This window comes from Silurus meridionalis, chromosome 6, assembly GCF_014805685.1.
Source record: "Silurus meridionalis isolate SWU-2019-XX chromosome 6, ASM1480568v1, whole genome shotgun sequence".
NCBI classification, from domain to species: Eukaryota; Metazoa; Chordata; class Actinopteri; order Siluriformes; family Siluridae; genus Silurus; species Silurus meridionalis.
The window spans coordinates 21,668,432-21,688,770 of record NC_060889.1 but is presented as its reverse complement, the minus strand read 5'-3'; the positions used below and the strand labels follow the sequence as shown (position 1 = coordinate 21,688,770).

General features: G+C 40.0%; 1 protein-coding gene across 1 annotated transcript; it reads right to left on the bottom strand.

The window, feature by feature from the left end:
• Positions 1-223: 223 nt before the first annotated feature.
• Positions 224-10,731, bottom strand: LOC124387524 (E3 ubiquitin-protein ligase TRIM21-like). Its single transcript, XM_046851934.1, is given in 8 exon segments — positions 224-519; positions 522-761; positions 1,203-1,238; positions 1,348-1,510; positions 8,414-8,647; positions 8,782-8,844; positions 9,880-10,391; positions 10,694-10,731. Coding segments are annotated over 8 exon segments (1,566 nt in total). The 5' UTR covers positions 10,716-10,731.
• Positions 10,732-20,339: the final 9,608 nt, after the last annotated feature.

Genomic DNA, 20,339 nt, shown 5'->3' with positions numbered 1-20,339 from the left:
TATGTATATATATCTTTAAAGTAAAAATAGTAAAAGTAAAGTTCAGTTATTTTATTTATTTTAACATTTCTAATAGTTTAAAATAGTATCACATTTTTTAAACATTTCTGATTGTATCACATTGTTCTGTGAGTTTCATAATTTTATTAAAAAGAAAAACATTTTTCAATCCTTTTTTAAACATCCAATTTTTCTTTTTATATATATATATTAATCCTTTAGTCTAAAGTGGAGGAGAGATGATCAGTGGTGCAGAATTTTTACCTCCATCATTGAAACAAGGACTGAAGTATGGATAGAGTTTCTCAGTGAAAGTCTGACCACTAAAAGAGTAGATAAGAGATCTGGAGTTCACATTATAAAAGGAGACCAGACCCTCCTCATAATCCACAAACACTCCCACCTTCTCCACCTTCTTTCTCAGTGTGAGGGGGACAGAGGGATCAGCACAAGCTTCATACTGATTCTTATTCCTCAGTATCACAGACCAGAATCCATTCTGAGGACTCAGTGTAATCTTCCCTTCCTGTTAATGTTTTCTCTCACAACTCCTAAATCCCACTTAGTTTTCCCTCTGACCTGCACTTCATAATAAAATCTCCCTGAGGAGAAACTCTGCTTCCCCAGAACACAGACACACTGATTAAACCTCTCTGGTGTATCAGGGAGATTTTGTCGTTTGTCTCCATGTGACACTTGTTTTCCATCAGCAGAAAGAATGAGTTCGGGATGAGCTGTATCAGGATCCAGAATCACATCCACTGCGAGAAACACACAGAGTGTGATGTGAAATCACCATTCAGTTGATCAACCTCATTATGACATATTAGAGTAGTCCTGAATGTTTATTCCATTTTTATATGTTTTATACTGTATATATGATTTGTCTGTTTGATCTGTTAAACTCAGTCTTTCTTCATAAAAAAAAATAAAAAAATCAGCAGCAGCCAAATATGTTGCCAAAAAGTTATTGGCAAACTAACCAGCTAACTAGCTAGCTCAATTTCACTAAAGAAGCTAGTGACAGCTAAACATCAGTTTAGTGTATAAGCAAAAAAATGCACAAAAAAAAATTGTTATACTTATAAATCATTATCTAAATTGACTACAGTAATTACATTAATATATTTATAAACTATAATATTTATTTAAATCTGTTATATATTTTGGCTACTGGGTAAAGTAGATTTTGAAATCTGTACCTGCATACTGCTGCATTCTCTTCAGTTCTGTGGAAACTAATCACAAAAAACATCACAGTAATTTTATTGTTTACATTTATTGCAATATTTGACTCAATTAAAGGTAAAAACATATTACTATCAATATAATATGAAATATTCTCACCTGCATCCTTTAACTTGTCATTGATTGTTTTAGTGAGTTTCTCATTCAGACTCTGCTGAAGCTGAGACAGAGATGTCCTCACAGTGTCCCCACTCAGATCAGTGTTAATACTGATCTCAGTCCAGTTCTTGGTGTGTGGAAGGCTGAACATGGACGAGTAAACCTACAGTAGATCAGGAGAGAGGAGAAATCCCTCAGCATGCACTGTAAAAAATTACCTATAGAATCTACCCAAAAAATGTGAGGTAACAATTTGCATTTAATCTGTTTGGGTAAATTTCACCCTATACTGTTCGTAAGAGTACCTAAATAAATCAGCTATAACATGGCAATTGAAATTAGGTAAAATCTATTCATAATATTAGACAATGAATTACTTATTAAAAGTGAGTATTATTAACACCATTATATTTTTTCAATTTATTTAATAATTGCTGTTATTAATTAACCATTATGACTAACCATTATTGAATCAGGAAGGTAAACTTACTAATAACATTAAAAAGTTATCAGACACAGTAGATCATGAATTTTTTAATAAACAACCAAAAATGAATAAACAACAAACAAATGATTCTTTGCATATTCAACAAGAACATATTCAAATTATTTTTTTTTCCTTCAAACAGCATTATAAAAATACAAATAAAAAAATTAGGCTAACATTGCTCAAATAGTGTGTCTACTTGTTCATTAATTAAACTTAGGATGCCTATTTGTCAAATAACAAACATCTATTTGAAATTTACCATTTATTGTATCCTGAGACACTAATAATTGAATAAATGTATTTTTTTTTATTTATACAATAAGATACATTTCAAAACATTTTGACATTAGCATCAACAACAACAAAAAAAAGGCAAGAAGCAGTCTATTCCATGAGTTTAATTTTGAGGCTGTGAACCTTCTTGAGACACTTGCCTCCATCTAGCTCCAAAAAAAGTTTTTGAAATACTTCAAAAGTATTCTTGAGCTTCTTGGGATATTCAAGGTTGAGGGCATATATTAATCCTATCAACAACATGCATGCCTTGGTTTTGTATCCACACCCGCTTATCACTTGGATGCCCTCTATCACAATAGATACATCTACTGGATCGTCGTCAGCCATGGGATTATGGATTAAAAGCACCCTCATAGTTTGTTCTGCTTGGCCCTCCTCATCATTTTCATGTTTAACTGGCAGAAATAAACAAACATTAATGCAAGCAATAAGTTAAGAGAAAATGTAATGCTTGAACCCAATAACATTTATCAATCTAACCACATGCTGTAAATGAGAAAATTGTTCGTTTATGAGGCTGTCTGTAAACACCTTGTGTATATTGGTCATTTTGTAACTTACCTGGGAGTCTTGGAAGAGCTCTTCTTGCGGCTCCCCTAGGTACTCAATGAGGCAGGAGAGCACTGCATCCCTTTTATTCTCAATACTCTGAGACTGTAAAGAGATGCATTTTAATGACCAGCATTTTTCATACAAATTAGTGTTTGCACTTTTGAGACTATTTGAACAAAAAACATACCTCATTTACAGTGTTAAGGAGAGGGCGCATCCTGGTACCAACAGCACCTCTTTTGGGACGCATCAGCTGCAGAAGACGGGGTGTGTAACTGTCAAGCTTGAACATGAATGTTTCTTCCAGGGAAATAGTTGTTATCCGACGGAACTCCTCTTTGATCTAGTAAATAAGTAAACGGACAAAATAATGACAACTCTTCCAATGACGAGTCATTTTCCAAATTCCAAAGATTTATATATGAAATATATTAGTAATATTTCTAATCTGCTTTATTTACACATTTAGGGGTATGATAGGTGTATGTAGGAATAAAGGTTGAAAACTATTGGCGTTTATAATTACATTAGTGAAAAACAATAACAAATATAATTATTCTTACTTGAGTCTCGGTGAATAAAGCTGGCCACCTCTCTTTGAAGACACTGATAGCTGGGCAGAGAGTCACCACCTCCTGTCTTCGAATTGAAAAAGTTTTGGACATTTTTTTTCCTATGTATGGGCGCTGCTGCCACCCATACATCCCGGCATAAGACCCAGGCTTATGGGGTCTTATGCCTTAAGGCATGGAAATTTCTTGACAAGTGCTTCAGCCACTAAGGCTATTTGATGGCTTGAGGGGTAAGCTGTGTAAGAGAATATGGCTTTAGCAAGGTCTTGCATTATTGCCGATTTAACACTTGCATCTTGGAAGTACTTTCCAGAGGCATGATATGCCTTGTTTGCCTCTTCAAGGATAAGCTCAATGTCACGTGAAAACTGTGGAATTTTAAATGGCTCTGGCCATGGATCAGTGCGGCATGATACAGGGAGGAAGAAAATGTCTTGTGAGCTGGAGGATCGACAGTCATCTGTAGCTGCAGCGCATGCTTCACTGTCATCTGCAGTGGTGTCAATTTCACTTTCCACTGAACTCAGTACAGAGGACTGTCCTGATTCTTCTAGTGGGTGTAAGTCAAGGACAACTGTAGGTTCTTTTTTTTTTTTACAATTTTTACAGTGGCCATGTCTTGCAGTTCAGTAGTTGAGATGACACTGAAAAACTGGTTCCCAAAATCTTTGTCTTCATAAAGTAATCCATATTCCCCATGTAATTGGAATGTTTCAACAATTTTTGAAACAAGATCTTCCACAGTATCAGGAATCCCCAATGGAAGTGTCAACTTTCGCACATTGTGTTCTTCTATAATGACTCGCAACTGGACTGACATTGTGGTTCAGAGTGTTGATTGGTGTGGATGTGTTGTCATCAGCTGTAAAGAGAGAGAAAAAGAAGAGACTGCATTTGGTTAAAATTTGAGAGGTTACTTGGTTACTCCAAAACATCGGCAGAGTAACAACCTATTTAGAAGCTCTTATAATAACCTACATTGCCATGGTGAAACACAATATTAGAGGAATCATGATTTGCAGTACTTACTCTGAAGTGCCAATGAAGTGTTTCAGGGATACCATTCGACCATCTGCTGTATTATATGCAGCCAAGGGGTAAACATGTTTGAGTTCTAAATGTTGAAGTATTTCAATATGCCCTGTAGGCTCTACTCTAAAGCTCCTCAGGTGCTCATTGTACCAACCACTGAGCAACTTCAGAACAAACACAGGACTTTCATGAACAATGATTATTTGAAGTATCTCTCCAAAGTCTGGCAACCCTCCTGTTGATCCAAAAGGCAACAACATCCCAACACAATATGAAATCCCTAAAATGGTGACCCTCTTTGTCATGTTCACAACCACTGCATTGGGACACTTCCTTGCAAGCAACTCCTTAATGCTTTCTTTTAGAACATCAACTGCCACTTGTGTCATTCTGGATACCAACAGTGTTTGCCTTTGGATAACAACATTATTTATGTGATATGCAACCACTGATTGGTGTTTTCGTGCCATTGTCAACAGAATGTTTCTGAAAGACCCGGTGTGTCTCACCATCCTTTTAAAAAATCTGTGTTTCGCTTCAAAACGTATGGTCCAGAAACCCACAAGTGGTCCAAAAGCAGTTGTAAGCCATGGATAATGTTCAAGGAAGTGATGTTTAGGTTTCAATTTCTCCTTTGGGAACACATCCAAAAACCTATAACGGTGCTCAGCGATCTTGCTTTCCATGTATCCTATCGACATTTCTGTGTGCACAGGAGCCATGACAAGCTCAACAATGTCTTTCAAGGTCATCAAAACCTGCCATGCTGCATCATTCTCTGGTACTTTGCATCCGATCACAAAAGGTAGTATCCGCAGTAAGCACCAGTTTTCGTGTGCATTGCCTCCTACACTCTTACGTGATACAAAGGTCAAGGGAATACTTTGTGGACAGTTGGTTTTATCATTCCACTTGTAAGGAAATTGGCGGATTGACCAGTTGAGCTCCTGAATGGAAAAGTATTTGTTTTTAATAAACACATTCAGACAAAGTGCCAATTCAAAAGGAACAATCCCTTCAAGCAAATCATGCAAAACGTCAGGGGGATAACCTGATGTGGCATGAAAGTAACTCAGTCTATCAGAGATTGGACACTGTCTTTTTACTCCACAATAATGAGCTTCATTACTGTCAGACAACGCTGCCTTGACATGCAAACTATAATTAGACTTCGTTCTTAAAGGAAACACTCCTTCTGCTACTTCATGCTCCTGGATGTCGGAACGCTCTCCAATGCAAAACCGACAAATGTGTGAAGAGCGAAAGTATTCAACAAACCCACCAATAGAATGAGCTGCAAGATTATCAGCTACTACAGCAAATATAGTACCCTTGACCACTTTGCCGAGACCTGCCACAAAAATACCATCACCTTCCAAGGATTTTACATCTCTAAGCAGTGGCTCCAAAATGTTTGGGTATCCATATTGCATCACATCATCTGCCCTACAAAGAATGGCCAAGTAAATGGAGGTTAGTGTAGATCGCAAGGTGGCAGGAATGTCTGCAAACACCCAGTACACAGCTGTCACTTTATGTTTCTTGCGTGATGTCCCAAGAGGGTTACATATTTCGAACTCATCTATGTAAAGAATGAGTGAGAGTCTAGGTTCATCTCCACATAAAAAACTGTTTTCTCTGAAAAATGATCCATCATACAATGACCTGTATCCTAAAGAAACATCAAATGGCTGCCTATTCTGTAATACTGTGTCTTGAATGTGTCTGTTTTTTAAAAGTTGTGAGAGCAATGGGAGAATTGGTACATACTGGAATGTTTTTTTCCTGCGATCATCAAGCATGTACTCAGTTGGCTCAATCAGTTCGAAATGCTCCTTAATAAATTGCTCTCTTCTGTACTGTGTGCTTAAAGACCCATCCACCCCTAAAGCAGAACACAAAGGGTTTAGCTGGCAAAGATTTTTCACCAGTTCTGAAATCAATGAATCTTGAAAAGTACATCCATGCTTTCTGAAGGTGCTCAGTATAATTTATTTTATAACCGGTCCAGATGCAGATGACGTAAGGAAATTGAGTTCCTCTACCAGTTCATTAATACATGTATTGGAGACATTAAAAATGCATTCTAATTTAAGAAAGAGCAACCCTAGTCTCTTGATGATAGTTCTGTCCAAGTCCTCATCCTCCTCAAGAACAGAGGTACAGTAGTCTTCATTCTCAACAAATTCACTTTCTTCCTGTGCTTGGCTTTGGTATTCATGAAAAACAGAGGCCTTAAAATCATCCACTGAATGGGGAGTGTGTTTCCTACTCTTATGACTGTGGTATGTTGTATATATATTGGTCTTGTAATTACAGTCTTGAAAAACACAAGGCACAGTTTCAAATTTTCTGAGGTGGCCACCAATGTGTTCAAAATATTGTCTTTCAGTGTGGAAACAGCATGAACTACACACTAGACATGTGAAGAAAAGAAGCTGGTTTGGGTTAGTTCTCTGTGGGTGATACCTGGACAAATGTGTCCGTAATGCACCCCATGTCCTAAATGTGCAAGGACAGTCAAAATGGAGACAGGGTATGGACTGGGTTCGACCAAAATGCCAATGTTTTAATCTATAGTGTTTTAATAGGTCCTATCGTTTTAATGTTGTGAAATTACATATTTTGCACAGCCAATTCATTTGTAATAAAATATTCCTCACTTGAGTTGAGTTCTCATTGTTGAGTTTAGCTGAGTTTACTTAAACAGTCAAAGGCAGGCAAATTAACCTCAAACAGACAAGTGATCCAACTTGTACAGTAAACTCCAATTCCTATAGACAGACACAAGCAGACTGGTATAAACATTTACATTTGCAACATTCCATTTAACATTTCAACATAACATTATAACAATTCTTAATTATTGACACATATATGGCATTGAATTAATCATAATTCATAGCTGCACATCTTAAAGTCAGTTATATTCATGTCACAACAGAAAAATGTGTGCAAATGTGTCCATAGCCCCTTGTTGAAAAGCACTAATTTATATTAGTACAAACTACATACAATTAGCTAGGTAGTTTGTACTAATATAAATTAGTGCTTTTTAACAAGGGGCTATGGACATAATTAAAAAAACTAAACAAAACAATATTTTAGATTTCAAAACTATAGTGTATTCAGCAATTGTGCATAAATTAAACCTACTCAGGATTTTTGAATAATAGAGTGGAGTGGAATGGAGGCTTCATTTATGCACATTGCTGAATTTAAAATTTAACTGCTATGACATTAAATAACTGACATTCACATCCATATGTCTATTTTTTAACATTAAAATATAATTTTTTGTCGTGACGAACGTCATTTCTTAAGCACAACTTTAAAATTATATTTTAAATGCTGTAGCTAAAGCTTAAAACCAAACTTTTTGTCTTACCAACTACACTTACATTTTAACATTTAAACGTGCTTTCTGGTAAACTTTCAGTTAGCCGAAGCTAATGGAGTCACACACAGCTAGCTATATGAGTTAGCTATGTTACTATCTACCATTCATTAAATTATATATAAAAAAAATAAGATTAGAATATAATAGCACGGGTAAAAGTTTCAAAATCACGTTCTTGCAGTACCATTAGCGCTTCAATAATGCGGAAAAAGCACATTTTTAACATTAGCACAAGGGAAAATGTGTTTTTAGCTAGCTCGCTATGACCGATGTCCGAAGCTAGTGAACATAGAACAATGACCAAAATCTTATGACAGATAAAACTAACTCAGTGCCCGTTTTCTTTTATTACCTGATAAATATGCAGGCTAAAAAGTTATCTTACCGTCAGCACTGAAGCTTGACAATGTAGTCAACTTCCACAATCCAGCTCACCCAACGAACATGTGCCCCAGACAGCTCTTGCTCAAACAGACAGGCAAACGTTTTTGGGTATATATTACAAAGATTTTTTAGTTTGCCGTTATTACTATAAATAATTAGGTAGTGTGGGTTAATTTTACTCATTATTATATAATTAAACGTGCTGACTTACATATTAGGTAAATGGTACACTATTGGCAAGGGTAATATTTACCGCCCACCAAAATCATTTTTTACAGTGTGGTGAGTTCTGTTCTGTGATGTTCTGCATTGTCAGTAAACAGAGAGAGGAACACTGACCTGTAGGAGGTGGAGATGATCCTTAGTGTGTGAGAGCTTCTCCTGCTCAGTGTCTCTCCTCTGTAGCACAGTGACTTCCTGCTCCAGCTCTTTAATGAGTTCTTCAGCCTGCATCACTGCTGCTTTCTGCTTCTCCTCCATCAGCTTCAGCAGCTCAGCCTGACTTTTCTCAATGGAGCTAATCAGAACAGTGAAGACTTCAACACTGTCTGCTTTCTCTTTCTCTGTGTTTCTCTAAAGGAGGGACACATTTTAACTACAGATTTAAATACAGATATAGAAATATTTATATACAGATATATACATACAAAGAACATAACAATATGCAGATATGTTGTAGATAAAACTTCATGTCATGTTTTACACACTTTTCTGAGCTCTACTGAGTGTTTGATCTGTTGGATCTTCTCCAGTCGACTCGGAATCATCTGCTGTAATAATATAATAATAATATAATATAATATATAATATTATATTATATAATTATAATATAAAGTTATACATTTTTTTGTTTCAAATTAGTCATTCAAATGTGTTTTATACATATAAATTACTATATTAAATAATATATATTATACAAATTATCTTTGTGGTGAGAGTAGAGAGCAGGTTAAGAAGAGCCTGCAGAGGTGGAGGTACATGCTGGAGAGAAGGGCAGAGGTGGAAGTAATGAGGTACAAATACTTTATTACTGTACTTAAGTAGATTTTTTGTATTTTTTGTATTAATCCATTGATTTGGTGAAATGTTAATATTTTTCTTTTTTCACTGAGAGCCGATTTCCTGTCATTGCGTGTCTTTTTCAATCCACTGGTGTATAAAGTCCTGTCTCTCACTCACCACAGATGTAGACTAGTTTACGAAGCTAACAATCAGCAGGCAGAAAGCAACAAGAAGTAAAGCTAACGTGGATGAGACAGAGGGAGTCAGTTATCTATCCATCTGTCTGTCTGTCTGTCTGTCTGTCTGTCTGTCTATCTATCTATCTATCTATCTATCTATCTATCTATCTATCTATCTATCTATCTATCTATCTATCTATCTATCTATCTATCTATCTATCTATCTATCATTGATATGATGTGAGGTCCAGTTACCAGTGTGACATTAAAACAGGTAGAAGTAATAAATACTTTTTACTTAAGTACATGTCTGAGCCAAGACTTCTTTACTTTCACTTGAGTTAAAAAGTATAATCAGTACTTCAACTTTTACCTGAGTATTTTAAAACATGACTATCTGTACTTTTACTTAAGTAAAGGATGTGTGTACTTTTGCCACCTCTGGAGAAGGGAAATGAAAGTCAGAAGAAGAAAACGAAGAGAATTAATTGGGTTTGATTGAACATTAACTTCAACCTAATCAATTTTAGAATCTAAACTGATAACCTACAGATTAATGACAGATAAATGAAACTGTATAATCCATAAGAATGCCCAAAGTTGAAGTCAAACAGTGTTTCTCACCTTCCTCTCTCTGATCTCCTTCTCTATAGGAACAGTGTTGTGATTCTTGTGGTCTCCTTTAGTGCAGAACTGACACACACATGTCTGATCATCTCTACAGAACAGCTCCAGAGCTCTCTCATGTTTCTGGCATATGTAGTCCTTCAGGTTCTCCACAGGATTTATTAGTTTGTGTTTAGTAAGTTTTAGAACATGATTATGAGGTTCTAAATGAGACTTACAGAAAGTCAGTCCACAATCCAGACAGGATTTCACGGCCTTCACCTTCTCTCCAGTACAGACATCACAAAGAACCTCAGGTTTGTCTGGAACACTTTTCTTCTTGAAGTGATCTGCAACCTTTCTCAGTGTTGTATTAATCTTCAGTTTAGGTTTCTTGGTGATTTTTTTTGTAAGGCAGCTTTTGCAGAAGTTGTGTCCACATGGAGTGGTGAATGGATCAGTGAACACATCCAGACAGATCGGACAAAGCAGCTGCTCTTCAGACAGGAGACTTCTGGAGTCACGAGCAACTAGATTTGATAAAACGATAAAACAACAATTGTTTTTTTTTAACACACATTTACTGGCACTGAAATCCAAATGATCACTTTCATGAAATCTGCTCTTTGTCCTTCTTTATCGTCATCACACTACTATTACTACAACTACTACTATTAAATATTTTAGTTGTTAACAGTGGACTGATCCTGCATCAAATTAATTCTCATGTCATAGTTGTGGAGAAACTGTGTTTATCAGGCAAATTTAGTTCAGAATGTATTAGCCATTGTTTAACTGGATCAACTTCATCGTAAATAACACTTTAACTTACACTTAGATTGTCCTCGCCCCATCGTTTAAGTAAAAACGCGGTACAGGATTCAGAAAACTCAAGCTTTACTGGGTTTAGAATTGATTGTGTGTGTTCTTGCTCTTGAACTTGGAAACCTACCCCACTATGGCAATGACCCTGTGCACAAAATGAGCTCCTTGAAGACATGCTTTACATGCTTTAGAGAGGAAGATCTTGAGTGGCCTGCTAGAGAGCTCTGATCTGAACACTACTGAACACTTATGGGATGAATCTGATTGCTGACTGCACCCCAGGTTTCCTCACCTACATCAGTACCTGCCATTTTTATAACATCCTTGTGACTGATGAACACAAATAATCATAAGCTCACTCCAAAATTTAGTGGAACAGCTTTCCAGAAGAGTGGATGGAATTATAAGAGCAGATTGGGACTAAATGTGGAATGCAATGCTCAAAAGTCTCATACCATACGTATAACCACCTGACCCAATACTTTTGGCAATATAGTGTATGTGTGTCTGTGTGGGTGATGGTTGGTTAATTGACACTGCGAGTCAGGTGGATGGTCTTTTATTGTACTAGACAGACACTGGGACAAACCGGACTTTAAGTTGATTAGATCATTGATTATGCATGACAGTCTTAAATGAAATATACAGTTTCAGAGTTTTCAAGCAGGTGTATACACACATAGCACATATTTGCTAACACATCTAGGAGCCTACAGTAAACGTGTGTGTATAACAAAAGTTTAGCTTTGCACCCAAAAACAATCCAAACACAGTTAATAAGACAAAGCGATCATCAATGCAGCTTACAAGCAGCAAGGCTTCACGAGACTGTTGCCGATAACGTTGCATCGCCCCCAGTATAATGAACGCAACTGCAAGCTGTGCAACAACCAATGGCAAGTTCTTCCAATTTCTCTGAATTTAGCTATTATTATTTTAACTCCGTTACATATGTACTTTAAGGACTGGTTAGGTAAGATAGATAATTACTTAACACAGAAAACAAGAAGTTTTAAGAATGTTGCAAATGAGTCAAACAAAACTGGTGTGGAACTAGTAGTAACAACAAAATATGAAATTCAAAATAAAGCACCAGGGTGTGCTGTGGAGGCCTGAAGCAAATAGTCAGAGACAGGTACAACAAGGGGTGCCCTCTGGTGGTCTAAACGGAAAATATTCGAGATACTGATGATAGGTGGTGGCATTGCAATTTATATAAGGAATAGATTTAATACCAGACTGATAGCTACATCATCACTCAGTAAACAGTTTAAATTCTTATCCTTGAACATCAAGATCTCAAAATGTGACTGTGGTTGGTTGTAACAGACCCCCTTCGGTCTCTTCTAAAACTTTAATTTTAATAACTCAATCATTAAAGTCATACTTTAATGATTCAGATCATCAAACAAATATTTTTGTTTTTTTACACAGATAAATACATGTTTTTTGTTTTATATATAAACAAATGTAATAAACAGTTTCACAATCACAGTTATACTTTAATAACTATTATGTTTTTTGCTTTTATTGGCCAAAACAGGAAAATGGATGGTTCAATCATCTATTGAACAAAAATACATTAAAACACATCAGAAAAACAGGGACTGGGGCAAAAATATCTCTAATAAAGCAAAATCACAAGCATTTAAAATAACGAGTATTATTCCAAAAATGTAATATGCTTAGTACTTTAAAAAATGTCTCTTTAAACAGATGAATACCAAAAAATTCAAATAGATTTGTTTTGACAAATAAAGGAACTTAGATGCAAGTACAGATATATTATTTAATCGCAAACAAAAGAAAAGACAAATGTAGTGGGACGAACTGTGGGTGTCTCTTTAAATTGTCATGAAAGCATCAGTTGTCCAATCAGATACATGCACGACTATATAAAAGGGGACTTTTAATGCACCATGTTGTGTGATCACCGCTTGTGTGTCATTGCCCGAGGCCCGCCCCTTCCTGGTTTAGACTCTTCCTGTCTCACAGTTTCCAACGTGTAATCATTCCATGTTGCTCGGCGACTGCTTTTAAACATGAACCCGCCGTAATCCCGTGCCTTCTTGCCGGTTTGATGTCCGTTTGCCTGTGCGGCTGGACTTGTGGTCGAAACGGCAATATTAAGGTGGAATAGTTTTAAGAGGAGTCATTCAGTGCGGCCTGCGGGGCAACGTACTTTGATGCTGATGCTTTGTTTTACTTAACTTTGTATGCTTTGTTTTACTTAACTTTGTATGCTTTGTTTTACTTAACTTTGTATGCTTTGTTTTACTTTACTTTGTCTGCTTTGCTAGCTTTGTTTGCTTTGTTTGCTTTGCTAGTTTTATGTTTGCTTTGCTAGCTTTGTTTATGCTTTGTTTGCTTTGCTAGCTTTGTTTATGCTTTGTTTTACTTAACTTTGGATGCTTTGTTTTACTTTGTTTGTTTTACTTTACTTTGTTTGTTTATGTAAGTTTTCTAATTCGTGATTGTGCTTTGTTTGATTTCAGTTTTATTTGTTTGATTTATTGTATATTCATTCAACACTCAACATTCAATTATTATTCTCATTATTATTTCTTTGATTATTATTATTTCTTGCTTTGAGTTTATCTGGTTAACAGTGTCTTTTGTTATAGGAACCGAGGCTTCAGGCAGACGACTAGTTGGCCTTTGCGTGCGGTGGTGGGACTCTATCACAGGGTGCAGTGTGTTCACACTTGATCTTACCGTGTGTGTGTGAGTGTGTGTGTGTGGTGCGTCTTGTGCACTTGGCGTTATGCTCCTGGCGATATAGTAGCCGCATACTCATTAAGCTAGTTTACCTGCTTTAGGTAGGCCTCGGTTTCTTTTTTGTTTTCATGCCTATTTTTATTCCAGCCCATAGTTATGTTTTAAGATTAATATCCATATTTATTGTTGAAATAAAACATTTTTTGTATCTTTGGTATCCATGTCTCTTGCCTCTGTTTCTTGAAACCACGTACCTGTGTGTCTTTTGTAGATGATTAATCTATAATGGTGTTCCCTGTTAACAGGGTGGCGTAGTCAGCTGAGTTATAGTTCTGTCTAATTAACGTCCCGCCACACTTTGGCATAGTCGGCAGGATCCGTTTCTCTTTGTGGGGCTGAGACGTGGATGCTTATTGTTATTTTGTTAAAGGTTTTAGTTGTGATTTGTGGATGGATTAGAGGTTATTTTTTGTACTTCTTGTGTGTTTTTCTTTCTTTTTTTTTTTTTTGTGTTTAGAGTGTGTGGAACAAAGCAGCAGTGTCATTTCAGTGGACTTGGAGCGTTCCAGCAGTGGGTTTCCATAGCTTTTACTGACTTTGTTTGTTAAGTTTCCCGTAAACAAATGGAAGTGGACTTGCAGGAATTAAGGGATCTTGTTGCTCAATTAAGGGCGGATAATGATAAATTGCGCCAGGAGCAGAGTCAATGCTGCTCCATCCAGTCCCATAGCTGGCCCCTCTCGAGAATCTGTGGTGCCACCTATTGATCAACCAGTTAGTGCTGGTGCCACGTTAACGAGCCTTGTGTTTATTCAAGGGATAGAAAATGTCCAATATTCGATGGTAGATCGGGCATTGGCATTAATGAGTGGATCGAGGAAGCAAAAGCTTGTATAAGAACTCGTCATTTGTCAGTGGCAGACCAGGCATTTTTCCTATTTGATCATTTAGGAGGGAACGCACGTGAGGAGGTTAGACATCGCCCTGGTATTGAGCGGAGACCCAGAGAATTTTTCCATTTTGCAAGAGTTATATGGATGCTCCCAGTCTTATGTTGCCCTGCAGGAAGCCTTTTTTTCTAGGAAGCAACAGGAAGGCGAGACCTTGCTGGAGTTCTCTTTGGCCTTAATGAGCCTCTTGAAGAAAGTGAGGCAGAAGTCCCCAAATGCCATGCCAAATGCAGAGATTTTATTAAGGGACCAGTTTGTCGAATATGTTTGTGACCCTTCTCTTCGCCGTGAATTAAAACAATTGGTTCGTCGACAGCCCCATTCTACACTCTTGGAGGTGCGTGGCGAAGCTATTCGTTGGGAGCGGGAGGGAATGCCGGGCGGAGCAAGGGGTTGAAGTCTTTCTGTCCCTTTTGGCGCACGGGTTTCAGTATGAAGTTCAGGGCCGTTGTAGCTCGTCTGAGAAGTCGGAAATAGGGGAGCTTAGAGAAATGTTAAAATTACAACAAGAGCAATTAAATCAGCTTACCCAGAATATTGCCCGTTTGCAAGGGCCCCATTCTCGTCCTCGTACCCAAACTTTTCGTAGTGGGCCCATGATCTGTAGGCGTTGTCAAAAACCAGGCCATTTTGCACGGGAATGCGAAGGGGAACTTGTCATGTCCCTGTCACCATTACGTTCTCGTGTTGATCGGGCCATTGGAGGTGTGCAGTCGCAAGCTAATGTGTCGGAAAACTAATTCCGGCCGTGCTGAAGAGTCACAGCTCGGCTGGGAAAATGGCTGACTCAGATGGTAAGAAATCTAGTTCAGTTCCAAATTTAATGTCTTCTTGCCCGCATCTGAATGTTTCGATTGGTGGTGTGTTAGTCCCTTGTTTAATTGACACCGGTTCGATGGTATCAACTATTACGGAAAGTTGTTTTATTCAACATTTTGAGCCATGGGGTCAGGAGCGCTTGAGGTCGTGTTCCTGGTTGCAGCTAAGAGCTGCAAATGGGCTCTCAATTCCATATATCGGTTATATGGAATTGGATATTGAGCTCTGTGGTAGGATAGTTCCGCGATGTGGGGTGCTGGTGGTCAGGGATCCTCCTGGTGGCTTGCGCTCTCAAGTCCCTGGTGTGTTGGGGATGAATGTACTTGGGCGATGCTACCAGGAGCTCTTTGGACAGCATGGCCCGCTTTGTTTGATTTTCCTCCGGTTTCTAGTGCGCCACTTTCAGTTTTTCAAGCCCTACAACACTGCCATCAAGGTAGCGAGCAATCTCTCGTTGAGTGTATGACAAGAGTGCGTGGTCCTCGGGCATGTCGTGTCACAGGCGGTACTATTAAGTTGGTTGCGGCAACTTGTGCAGAACAGTTGGCAGGTAGTACAGTACTGTTCGAGCCCATTGAGTCTGGGTTACCCGAAGGGTTGTTGGCATCCCCGCCTTGGTGCGGTGATTGGAGGCTCAGTTTATGTGCCAGTGGTGAACATAGGCACCTCTGATGTCCTCCTTTTTCCACGCAGAGTATTAGGTACCCTGGGTAGAGTGCATGTTGTTAGTTTGCCGGCAGGTGTTACTGAAGTTAGATCCACTACAGCAAATGTGTATTCTCAAGCCACTCTAGCAGTTAGTGCCCCTGTTTTAGAGCAGATTGCAAAAGTAGACCTGACTGCATTGCCAGAACTGGAACAGGGCAAGGTGAGGGCCTTGCTTACAAAATATCAGACGGTATTCTCTGAACATGAAGGTGATTTGGGATGTACAAGTCTTATATCTCACGATATCCCACTATTAGATGATATCCCTGTGCGGCAGCGACATCGCCGGGTACCTCCCTCTGAGTATGAGGTTGTTCGAGCCCACATCAATCAGCTGCTGGAGTCTCAGGTAATTAGGGAAAGTTGCAGCCCATATGCCTCCCCAATTGTCCTGGTAAAAAAAAAGGATGGTAGTCTACGCTTATGCGTTGACTACCGCCAGTTAAACGCCAAGACCAGGAGGGATGCATTTCCTTTGCCTCGGATTGAGGAGTCGCTGGATGCGTTGACGGGGGCCTGTTGGTTTTCCACTATGGATCTAGCTAGTGGTTATAACCAGGTCCCTGTCACAGAGGGGGATAAGCCAAAGACCGCTTTTTGCACCCCATTTGGCCTGTTTGAATGGAATCGTATGCCTTTTGGGTTGTGCAATGCCCCCTCTACCTTCCAGCGACTTATGGAGAGGGTATTTGAGGACCAACAGTGTCAGTCCTTACTTTTATATCTAGACGATATCGTGGTGTTCTCCACCTCAATTACTCAACATTTGGAGAGGTTGGAGGTTGTTTTAAGCCGTCTGGAACGGAAAGGGTTAAAGGCTAGGCTAGAGAAGTGCGCCTTTCTTCAGCAAGAGGTGAAATATTTGGGTCATGTTATCTCTTCCAGGGGTGTGGCAACTGACCCTAGTAAGATCGAGGCTGTGGCCCAGTGGCCTCGTCCCTCTAGCATTACAGAGTTAAGATCCTTTCTTGGTTTTTCCAGCTACTATCTGCGGTTTGTGGAGGGGTTTGCCAAGTTGGCTGCCCCACTGCATAAGCTGGTGGGGGAATTTGCTGGTGTAAAGGGTAAGCAGAAAAGTAGGAGTTTTGCTAGTGCCTGGGTGAAAACTGTCAGGTGAGCTTTGAGGGGTTAAAGGAGAAACTGACTACCGCCCCAGTACTTGCGTATGCGGATTTCTCTAAACCGTTTATTCTGGAGGTGGACGCCAGTTATCAAGGGTTAGGGGCAGTCCTTTCCCAGGAAACTGAAGGCAAGGTAAGACCAGTGGCATATGCTAGTCGCAGTTTAAGGCCCACTGAGCGCAACATGTCAAATTATAGCTCTATGAAGTTGGAGTTTGTTGCGCTCAAGTGGGCCATGACGGAGAAATTCCGTGAATATCTGTTGGGTAATAAGTGTGTGGTATTCACAGATAATAATCCCTTAGCCATCTGACCTCTGCAAAGTTGGGGCGACTGAGCAGCGTTGGGCTTCTCAGCTGGCGGCTTTCGATTTTGAGATCAAGTATCGCTCTGGTAAGAGTAATAGAAATGCAGATGCGCTGTCACGGAGGGATCCCCTGGAACCTGGTGGGTTGGATGGGTTGACCCCCGGCACTGCAATTCCTGAGTCTTTGTGGTCATTAGCTGGGGTAGATTCTGTGGGTATAGTGACCCAGTGTATGGTCTCTACACTTCCTGGTTATTCTGCTGGTGACTTGCGTTCTTTGCAGGCAGCTGATCCAGTCATTTGGGAAGTGTTGCGATTTTGGAGACAAGGAAATCGCCCAGGACCTAATGAGCGGCGCCAAATGACTAAGGCAGCCTTAACCTTGCTCCGCCAGTGGGATCGGTTGAGGGAGTTAGATGGTATGTTGTATCGTCGGGTTCACTGCCCTAATGGTAAGGAAGAGATGTTGCAATTGGTTTTGCCTGCTGCCTTGAGACCGGAGGTGTTAAGGCAGTTGCATCAGCAACATGGACACCAGGGCAGGGAGCGCACCATGGAGTTAGTGCAACAGAGGTGTTATTGGCCGGGTTTGTCCTCTGATGTGGCAAGTTGGTGTCACGAGTATGACCGGTGCCAGGCAGCCAAAGACACCCAGCCACTGGCTAAGGCTTTTATGGGGCGATTAATGTCATCTAGGCCAAATGACATCTTGGCAGTGGACTTCACAGTGTTGGAGCCCACAAGCTCTGGCATCGAAAACGTTTTGGTGATGACGGACGTTTTCAGTAAGTATACCCTTGCTGTTCCAACGAGGGATCAGCGAGCGGAGACGGTGGCACAAGCCCTGGTGACCGAATGGTTTTACAGGTTCGGTGTTCCGGGCCGTCTCCACTCGGACCAGGGTCGAAATTTTGAGTCTTTGTTGATACGTCAGTTATGTGAGCTTTATGGTGTGGTGAAGTCTCGTACTACCCCCTATCACCCGGCCGGCAATGGCCAGTGTGAACGCTTTAACCGCACTTTACATAATCTGTTGCGTACTCTGCCAGTGTCCAGGAAACGAGACTGGGTAGCGTGTCTTCCCCAGGTAGTGTTCAGTTATAATAGTACCCCTCATCAGAGCACAGGGGAATCGCCACACTTCTTGATGTTGGGACAGGAGCCACGATTGCCTGTAGATTTTCTGTTGGGTAGAGAACCACAGCTAAGGGAGGGTAGTGTGCATGACTGGGTCTTGGAACATCAAACGAGGCTCCAGGTGGCCTTTGCAGGTGCACGGGAACGGTTGCAGGTCATGGCTGATAGGCGCAAGGCCAATCATGATCAGCACGTCCGAGATGAACCATTGGTGGAGGGTCAACTGGTGTACCTCCGTGATTATGGGGTAAGGGGCCGCCATAAAATCCAGGACCTATGGAGCCCATTGGTCTACCAAGTGATAAGGGCACCCAAGGAAGGTGGTGTAGTGTACACCATTGCGCCTGTAGATGACCTGACCAAGGTAAGGAACGTGCATCGTTCACTGCTAAAGAGAAGAGTCTGTAAGGACACAGTTGGTACTAACCATGGCAGTCCTTTACCTGACCCAGTTGTGGGCACATCATCGTTAACTGAGGAAGAGGATGAGGTAGATTTATTAGCTTTGGTCCAAGAACGGGATCAAGTTGATGTCGAATTAAGATTTGGTGGGCTGGCATCTGGGGTGGAACATGGTCCACAGGAGAGGGTGAGTGTTACGGGACCCGTTCCTGCTAACTGGCCAGGATTACAGGCTCCAGCTAGGGATACAGCTATGTTGCCGGAGCCACAGCCTGAAGCCCTGGTTAGGGTGGATGAGGTGCATTACGCAGGACAAAACGTGCAAATGCAGGCCAACATCCAAATGTACACCATCTTCCCCGTTCAGTAGGTGGGATAGGTGAGGGCTCCCAGCAGCAAATGCATGGCATGGTGCCAGGCATTTTTAGGCCATGGGATTAGGTAATCCTGACCCTAGTAGTAGGACCGTTGGGGCGACGATCCGTCAGCGGGGGGTAGATTGTAGTGGGACGAACTGTGGGTGTCTCTTTAAATTGTCATGAAAGCATCAGTTGTCCAATCAGATACATGCACGACTATATAAAAGGGGACTTTTAATGCACCATGTTGTGTGATCACCGCTTGTGTGTCATTGCCCGAGGCCCGCCCCTTCCTGGTTTAGACTCTTCCTGTCTCACAGTTTCCAATGTGTAATCATTCCATGTTGCTCGGCGACTGCTTTTAAACATGAACCCGCCGTAATCCCGTGCCTTCTTGCCGGTTTGATGTCCGTTTGCCTGTGCGGCTGGACTTGTGGTCGAAACGGCAATATTAAGGTGGAATAGTTTTAAGAGGAGTCATTCAGTGCGGCCTGCGGGGCAACGTACTTTGATGCTGATGCTTTGTTTTACTTAACTTTGTATGCTTTGTTTTACTTAACTTTGTATGCTTTGTTTTACTTAACTTTGTATGCTTTGTTTTACTTAACTTTGTATGCTTTGTTTTACTTTACTTTGTCTGCTTTGCTAGCTTTGTTTGCTTTGTTTGCTTTGCTAGTTTTATGTTTGCTTTGCTAGCTTTGTTTATGCTTTGTTTGCTTTGCTAGCTTTGTTTATGCTTTGTTTTACTTAACTTTGGATGCTTTGTTTTTACTTTGTTTTGTTTTTACTTTACTTTGTTTGTTTATGTAAGTTTTCTAATTCGTGATTGTGCTTTGTTTGATTTCAGTTTTTATTTGTTTGATTTATTGTATATTCATTCAACACTCAACATTCAATTATTATTCTCATTATTATTTATTTGATTATTATTATTTCTTGCTTTCAGTTTATCTGGTTAACAGTGTCTTTTGTTATAGGAACCGAGGCTTCAGGCAGACGACTAGTTGGCCTTTGCGTGCGGTGGTGGGACTCTATCACAGGGTGCAGTGTGTTCACACTTGATCTTACCGTGTGTGTGTGAGTGTGTGTGTGTGGTGCGTCTTGTGCACTTGGCGTTATGCTCCTGGCGATA